The sequence below is a fragment of the Choloepus didactylus genome, chromosome 13, assembly GCF_015220235.1.
Source record: "Choloepus didactylus isolate mChoDid1 chromosome 13, mChoDid1.pri, whole genome shotgun sequence".
NCBI lineage: Eukaryota > Metazoa > Chordata > Mammalia > Pilosa > Megalonychidae > Choloepus > Choloepus didactylus.
In genome coordinates this window covers 79,250,549-79,259,489 of record NC_051319.1, presented here as the reverse complement: position 1 = coordinate 79,259,489, position 8,941 = coordinate 79,250,549, and the positions used below count along the sequence as shown (strand labels likewise).

Sequence of the window (8,941 nt, the reverse complement as noted above, 5' to 3'; positions counted from 1 at the left end):
ATAGGCCTGGCCCTGGAACTGGTTAGCAGGTCACAGTTTGTTGCTCCCTGGTGTCCCTGCTCCCGGATATCCTCCATCCCCAATGTCCCCCATCCCCATCTCCATTTTACAATCAGAAAATGGAAGCTTGAGGAGGCCAAGCAACCTGCCCAAGGCCAGAAGACTAAGGGTATGAACCTAAGCAGTGTGATTCCAGGGTCACTGGTCTTAACCACAGCACGATACTATCTCTTAACAGTAACCAGAGGGGTTGTTTTGGACAAGTCCCTTTCTCTTTTTGAGCCACACCCCCCATCTGCATAGTAGGAAGGTAGAGTTGACCAGTGTTTTACTAAATGTGCAAGGCATTCTTGATGGCATGTGAAGTTATTGAGATGGTTCACACACACAGCATTAACTGATCTTCACATAAAGGGAAGATAATTACCTTTTCAAAGTCTTTTTCAAGTCTTCCAATTATGTCAAGGAAAAATGTTCAGACCAATGCTATTGTATCTCTTTTTTTTTACACTTTTTATTGTGAAATATAATACAGAAAAGTGATAACTTTTGAAGTATGATTTAACAAGTAGTTAGCAAATTTCAAAGAATGTTATGGGCTACAGTTATTTCCTTATTGTGAAGTATAAATATATACAGAAAGGTGCTATCATTTCTTTAACATCTCTCCAACACGTCCTATTTACCATTTTTACAAGAAGAATAAGCTTCACAGCTCAGGGTCTTCAGTATTTTTGTATTCTTATTGTTAACTTTCTATTGTCTCATTGTTTTATGATTGTTTTCTATTTATGCATAGTATTAGGGTTGCCAATGCTGCACTCGTCTTGTCTATTCCTTCATAGCTGTAAGATTGCTGCTGAAGCTGCTACCATCACATCATGTCCAAATTGGAATCAGAGGGTAAGGACAGGTTTCAGCCACTTCTGTATCCTGTTACCAGAAAAGCAAAATAACTCTACATATATTGCACAGGTTAGAACATGCCACATGGCTGCCTTTAGCAGTAAGACAGGCTAAAATATTGGTTGTCTGGCTGGATACACTGTCACCCTGAATTAATCAGAGTTCTATCAGCAAGAAATGGGCATAGATCCTGGGCCCCGGAAGAATGTTTGCAATAGTCTGGGAGACCTTTGAGTCTTCTTCATAGTGTCTGCAGAGGACAGGCATGGAAGTCATCGCTGCTGGGGAATTTTGGGAATTTGGCAAAAAATAAAAAAAAATTTCTCTTTACTTTGTTTGCCACCAAGACAATACTGCCCCCACCTGTACCCTCAACAGTGTGGTCAAACCCTGATGACCTGCCACCACTCCTAAGGAACAACATGCAATGAGAAAAACAACCTGGCCACAGACTTACAGCAGTGGTGAGAAAATCTTATGAGTTTGACCCTGTAGGCTAAAATGGCTCAAAATGCTAAAGAACCCCCCATCTCTTCAGTCTTTAGTGTGTAGAAGACACATTTTCTTGCTGCACATACCACCAAATACGTCCCCTAAAACTAGATTTGAAAGCTTATAAAGTCCCAGTTTATATCTACCTTTCTTACTATTTCACAAACTACTTTTCAAATTAATGCTGTTTAGTTCAACCAGCATTTAGTGAGAGCCCGTTAGGCCCAGACCCCTTCCTAAATGCTAAGAATATAGAGGTGAACTAGACACACAAGACTTCTGTGCTCCTGGAGTATATATCCTGAGGGAGAGGCAGACAAAAAACACAAAGACAAGCAGGAGGGCAGGGAAGCTAAAGGCTGTACCTGTGAGCCAGACTTCAGAGGCTGAATACAGATTCTGCTGCTTCCTCAGACTGTGTGACTTCAGGCAAATTACTTACCTCTCTGTGCTTCAGTTTTCTCATCTGTAAACTGAGGATAGGACTTATCCCATAGGGTTCCAGTTAGGTTAATACAGTCCAGCACCCAGATGGCTTTCTGGTGCATAAGCACAGCCCCATTAAAGAGCTGGGAAGCTGAGCTACAGACAGTGCTTTAAAAGGTAATAAATGGGATGACAAGTTAGTACCTACACCATTGGTGGTGATGCGGATTACATGGATGAAGTTACATCAAGTGATAAGAGTGGTATGTAAGTGCCCAATAAATGTTAGCTATTATCTTATTTAAAGCACTGAGTTTTTACTTGATGTCACACGGTGCTCCATAAAGTTTCTAAAGAGACTACGGAATCCTCAAGGCTACTTTTGACAGTGTCTATGGCTGCATTCTAAGGGCTTAACAGATGAAGAATTCCTCCTCCAGAGATTGTACAAAGGAATACTTTCACAGACGTATTCGTATGATGTGGGGAATCTGGTCCCAGTCACGAAAGTCATTTTTAAGAAGATAATTATTATAAAGTAACACCCAAAAGACAGAAGCTCTATCCTGCAATATCACTAATCCCCCATCATCAGAGCCCCCATAGCTGGCTATTATCTCAGTATTTCCAACAATGCAAAAAGAGAAACTACAGACCTGATCTTTCATGGAAAGTTCTCTCTCACAACCAGAATCCCTGACTTAGAAAAATTAATTATGGTTTTAAGATCTTTAACTTTGCCTACAGCATCTCAATACCCAACTTTTGAAAATCATCTCTTCCGAGGAATTTCTTTGTCAAGTGACTCAGTCTGATTTTTTTTTTCTTCCAATTTTGAATGGCCCAAACTTACAGAGAAAAAGTGGGCCCTTGGTATCAGTTTGATGTCGGGGTTTTTCCATGTTCGAAAGGGAGCTTTAAATACGACTCGATTCAAAGGCGCCTGCAAGACAAGCTCCAGCCCTGCGGGAAGATGCTCCTGGTTACAGTGCTCACCTCAGCCCTGCTCCTCTGCTCCGTGGGCGGCCAGCGGTGCTCCACCTTTCTGGCGATCAGAGACATCAGCCACCTCATCGAACAGCTGCAGGTACGCTCCAGTGGTGCAGCGGGCGTGGGCAGGGGAAGACAGCCACTGAAGACTTAAATGAAATGTAGGAGGTTGAAAAATCACATCACCCAGTAAGGTTTCCTGTCTCTTTGCCTGTTAGGGACATCCACCTTCGAAATGTAGCTGCAGCGCAAACGTGAGTGAATGCTCTTTCAAGAACTTTCAAAACGAATTTTAAGTTTTGCTTTTGCAATCGTCACTCTGAAAATTCTCTTTTGCAGGTGACTGATTGTTTGTGTCTTCCCATCCCTTCTGTAAGTATAATCAAAGAATACAATCTTGATCTTTTTGTAACTAAACATAAGTTGCTTTGTTTGATTTTTTTTAAGTAAGAAGATGTTATGTAACTGCAATTTTTACAGTTTAGTATTCCATTCTAAAACCAGGCTCTTGAAATTCTGTACCATATAAGTTTCTTTATATTTAGTTAGCTGTATGCACCTAGAGAACTTTGAATGCTTTCCAATATTTTTCAAAGAAGCTTGAATATTTTTTAGCTTAATGCTCATGTATATAATTAAATCAAACAGGAACTAAGAATGTAATAAATTATGTATCTCATATTGCATTGCTTTCTAACTCATTTGCCAATAACTCTAGAGTTGTGGAACATTGTAAATAAAATGACAACTCTTTCATCTGGCATGAACTATTACTTTCCCCAAAAGTCTCCGTCTCTCCTCCTCCTCCTCGTCCTTCCCTCCCCCTCCCTCCCTCCCTTCCTTCCTATCATTCTGTCTAGCTGATTTAGAGTGGTTTTTCTTGGTTTGAAGGCTGGAAGTATAGAGCATCTGAGATCGTGGGTAGAAAGGAAGTGAAAAGGGCTCTGAGAGGGTCACTCTCCACTTTGGCAGAGAGAAAGGGCAGAAAGAACGATCTGATTCCATCGTTCCTAATTCAAACATCACATGTTTAGGGTGAGGGCAGGGAGGCACTTATCCAACCTGCAGTGCTTCACTCTGTCTGAAGCCAGGCTGAGGAGAATCGGAGCTTCTCACCCCAGCTGAGATCAGACATCACACTCCATCATGGTTCATGTATTACATGAGAATACTTAGCCTTCTTAGGAGAAACCACACATTTATTACCACCACCACCCCCCAGCTCCCTTGGTCATAATCCTTGATTTTAGTTGCTGCTGAAACACTGGCTATATTCCATTGGCCCATCCTTCAGGCTGGTGTGGAAAGGCCTCTCCTTTCTCTGTAATTTCAAATCCACTATTACAAGTCTTGGAACATGGTGGGGATATAAGTTGAAAAGGAGACTCAAAACTGACTATTTTCCAGAGCTCACAGGCCTTATGTTCCCTGGATGGAACATTCTGGAACCTCCTCTAGGGAGTGTCACTGTGGAAAAAATGGTCTCACCTTGAAATATTGAAGACTATTTTCTGCACTGGCAAGGAGCCTGAAAACAATACATGTTTAGGTTACTTTGGGTAAATTAAAATAGTCTCTGAAATCACTCCTTCTCAAAGCCTGTCTGCTGAGTGTTTCTTTTCATAAATCCTCATTATCTACCAGGAGAACTGCACCACACCATGCTTCCAGGAGGGGCTGTCACAGATAACCAACAGCACAGTGGAAACAAGATTCATCCTGGTTTTCAATCGGGTGAAAAGAATGGTTGAATCCCTACAGAAGAAGAAGTGTCAAGTGAGTTTGTTTTTGTATGTGATATGCTCTGATTACCGATTTTTAATGTGCATGTTGATGCCATAGCCATTTGAATGAAAAAGGATGACAACATTGGAATTGGTGGTTCCAAATTGATAAGGAGAATCTAAGAAATTCCATCAGAAACATGGAATTGTAGTAAGATCTGCCCCAGAAGGCCCGTTGTCCCCCCAATTGTAAAGAACTTTTTCAAGTATGCTTAGACCGATGTGACCGATTCCTCCCCACTAATTGAATAATGAAATAATCCATCCTGATTGTCATTAGAAGCCAAAACCAAAGCCACACAGTGTTAAATTGTCCTAGAGATTCAATTTTCTAACTGAATGGATGTTGTGGCCTTTACATTAAAGGGGATATTTTTTCAGTTGGCAAAGGAGCTGCTTAAAGGGAATTGTGCTCAGATCAGGTGGAGGCCTGCCGCTTGCCCTAAACGCCCTCCTAGTCCCTCCTGGGAGGGGCTGTGATGACTCCTCTCAGCACCCTGCCTTCCTAGGCATCTCCAGTGAGACCACAGAAGGCTGGAAGCCCCTCACTCAGCTATTTAGCTGCATGTCAGATAATAAGTGTTTGCCTTACTGGGTTTCTGCCATCAACAGCAGCCAGTTCTAAAGGTTTAATATACAGTGTTTATAAAATACTTACTTTAGGGACAATTGTTTAGGTTTATCATCCTCACTTTATAGAGGAGGAAACTGAGGTTCAGTGAGGCTAAATAATTTGCCCAAGGCTACATAGTTAATAAGGGGCAGAACTGAGATTTGAATGTGACCTCACTCAACTGTTATGCTATAGACAGCCTTAGAAGGACAACCGAAAAAAAAGATGATACAATTGGAGGCCTCAAAGAATCCTAAGGAAAGGTCTCCTCTAATGGAGAGATTTAGGATCTTTTCATAGGGCCCCAGAGCCAACCATCTACACGGTCTACACAAAATGCTAGCCCTGAGCCTCCCCATCCATTTGCTCTGTCTTGATACCCCTGCCTGCACATCCTCCCTCCCCACTCTCACCCCCATCCCCTTCTGGGCTCTGGAAGGGGTGGTCCCTGGGGCTGCCAGGTACAGTACTGTTTTAGTCACTCGGTCCTTGTCCATTTTTGTTCCCACAGTTTTTTTCCTGTGAACAGCCGTGCAATCAAACCACGGCAGGCAACACACTGACTTTTCTGAGGAGCCTCCGGGAAGTTTTCCAGAAAGAAGGGATGCGAGGCGGAGTATGAAGACCAAATATTATTTATTCTATTTATTGAATTTAAATGCCTCCTCTTTAAATTGTTGGAATTAAAAAATGAAGTAAGCTACTCTAAATCGAGATCAGATGTAACCATTTGTTTAAAGTTCTATGTTTTTATTTTGGAATAAATATATTTGAAAAGAAAAAAGGAAGCTGGTCTCCAGGTGCTTGCTCTTTCCTCGCAGCTCTCAGCACAATGAAAGCTGCAAATTCTGTTGGCAGGCCGATGAGCCAAAGACTCCCTTAATAACTAAGACCCTTTGTCCTGAAGACAGGCTTGAAGGCACACAGTCCTTAGCTGGGGTCATGGGGGCCATGGTCATGAAGGGTGCACGTGGGTGTGGGGTTGTGCCAGTGGCTGCTGGGGAGCTGAAGGCATATGGACCCCTGTCTGCGGAGGCTGGGGAGGGAGGCACGGGGCTCTGCTAAGGAGTCCTGAGAAACCAACCATGTGCCTGAGATGGGAGAAGGCAGCAGTTTGGTAAGTCCACCAGGCGGGAGACTACTCAAGAATGTGTTCAAACGTAAGAGAGGGAAGTGCTTGAAGCCAAACCAGCAGAGGTATCGTGAAGAAGACCCTTTGGGGTCAGAACACAGAGCAGAGAAAACTAGTGATCAAATAGTCATCTATTTACCGATAGACATTCAGAGAGCGCCTGCCACATCTCGAATGGGGGAAAACCCTGAGGGATGTTGAACTTGGTGGTCTGAGTGGCAGTGTGTCTGGATCTATCTTTTCACCTTAAAACTGCAACCTGCCCCCCACCCCTTAGGCTCTATATCATTTGTTATCTGATCCTGTTAATTGTTGACTTTCTCTTCCTCCTCCAATGCCAGCTCCCTGAGGACAGAGAACTTTGTTTTGTTCACTCTTGCATCCTAAGTGCCTGCACTGAGCCCGGCAAAGAGCAGGTGCTCTATAAATGTTGACGGAATGGCTGAGGCTTTGAGGTGCAGGGACAAAGGGCACACTTGTGTCTAGGACAGGACTGTGCTACCCTGGAGAGGAGGCAGTACCCAGAACAAACTACAGGTGCTCAGAAAGGTGCCGTTCTTTCAAATTACCTCCAGGCGGGCCCCAGGTCTGGGGTACAGGCAACCTGGCCTCTCGGGAGGGGGCAGCTGCCAGCAATTGCCCTGTTGGCTTCCCTGGCTCTGCGTGATGGGTGGGGTGCAGGCAGGGTTAAGATGGGGGTCTGGGGGGTGTGATAAGCAGAATGGCCCTCTCCCCTCCACCTGAAGGCTTAGAAGTTTGAGAGCATCTGTCTGCTTTTAAAGGATAGAGTCTACCATGGAGCAATCTTCTGTGAAGAACTATTTTTTAAGTCCTGTCAAACTTAGAACTGCTTCCCCCTGCCTCGTGCGCTAGACTGTATTTGGATACTTTTGATCATAATAATATGGAAAGTTCAGAGCACCAAGAGATGCAGTCCCTCAAAAGGCTTTGCTCAACTTTTATTTTCTATCAGTTATAATGTCAAGCATTTATCTGGATGTGGCCTGCCCGGCCAAGAGCCCTTGGCCAAAGGCGGAATTGTCCAATGATCTAACCAGCCCTGGTCCCTGGAGTTGTGCAGATCCCTCAGCAATGGGGTATGACAGCTTTGCCTGCTCCCTGCAGCCAAGCCCCTCTAGCATATGGGGTGATGAGGAGTTTTAGCAAAGGGGACCCAGGTTGGGGGAGCATTTTATTATCTTCTATGTTGTTGAAATTGTGGGTCCATGGTGACATCCAGTCATAGTGGGGATTTTTGTTTGTTTTGTTTTTTAATATTTTTTAAAAATTAGAGCAGCTGTAGGTTTACAGAAAAATCATGCAGAAAGTATGGAGTTCCCATATTCCATTCCCTCCTCCACCCCCCAGTTTTCCCTATTATTTACATTTTGCATTGGTGTGTGTTCTGGATTGCTAATGCTGCCATTTTGCATAAAAAAATGGATTGGCTTTTATAAAGGGATTTTATTTGGTAACAAAGTCACAGTCTTAAGGCCATAAATTGTCCAAGTAAGGCATCAGCAAAGGGTACCTTCACTGAAGGATGGCCAATGGCATCTGGAAAACCTCTGTTAGCTGGGAAGGCACGTTGCTGGTGTCTACTTGCTCCCAGGTTGCGTTTCAAAATGGCGTTCTCCAAAATGTCAGCTTTCAATAGCCATCCTCAAAGTGTCTGTTTTAGCTGCAGCAGCTCCTACTGTCTGTAAACACTTTTATAGGACTCTAGTGTTTCAATTAAGACCCACCCTGAATGGATGGGGTAATACCTCCATGGACATTATCCAATCAAAGGTCTTGCCCATAGCTGACTGAGTCATATCTCCATGGAAACATCCAATCAAAAGGTCACACCTTAATCAGAAAGATTAATCAATCTGCCCCCACAAGATTGCATCAAAGAACATGGCTTTTTCTGGGGGACATAATATATACAAACCAGCACAGTGTGGTGCTTTTATTATAATTGATGAAACAATGTTATTATAATTATACAGTTAACTATAGGCCATAGTTTACATTAGGGTTCACTCATTGTGTTGTACAGTTCCATGTTTTTTTTGTTTTTTTTAAAATTTTATTCTGGTAACATATTTATAAGGTAAAATTTCCCACTGTTTAACCATTTTCAGATTTAGAATTCAGTGATCTGTGGGTTCCCACGGACAAGGGGCCTTCCCTCTCCAGCACCTACCACTGTAGGTCTGACACATTGTAAGGGCTGAGGAAAAGGTCAATCAAATAAGAAAATCTGAGTGACAGATACTGAGCATGTATTATCTCAATCCCCTAAAAGTCCTAGGAGGTAGTTACGATTATCTCTGCTTTAAAGCCAAGGACACCAAGGCTCAGAAATTAAACGATTTTCCAAGATCTCACAGCTGGTAAGGGTTAGAGAGGGTGTCAAACCCTTTGCTCTTTCCACCTGGCTCTTTGTTTTTCTGTTTCTACCAGGTGTGTGTGTTGTGTTTCCTCTGACTACAGCCTGAGGGTATAATAGCACAATAATATGGGTCCACACCCCCTTATCCGGAGCCCTTGGGGCCAGGTAGGTTTCAGAACTCAAACCATTTAGCTTTTGGAAAGTTCATGCTCCATCTA

General features: G+C 43.2%; 1 protein-coding gene across 1 annotated transcript; it reads left to right on the top strand.

Moving 5' to 3' along the window:
- The first annotated feature begins 2,797 nt into the window (after positions 1 to 2,797).
- Positions 2,798 to 5,915, top strand: IL9 (interleukin 9). Its single transcript, XM_037802207.1, has 5 exons — positions 2,798 to 2,911; positions 3,033 to 3,068; positions 3,154 to 3,186; positions 4,459 to 4,590; positions 5,723 to 5,915. Exons 1-5 carry the CDS (start codon positions 2,798 to 2,800, stop codon positions 5,831 to 5,833), a joined length of 426 nt encoding a protein of 141 aa, XP_037658135.1. The 3' UTR covers positions 5,834 to 5,915.
- The last annotated feature ends 3,026 nt before the right edge of the window (positions 5,916 to 8,941 follow it).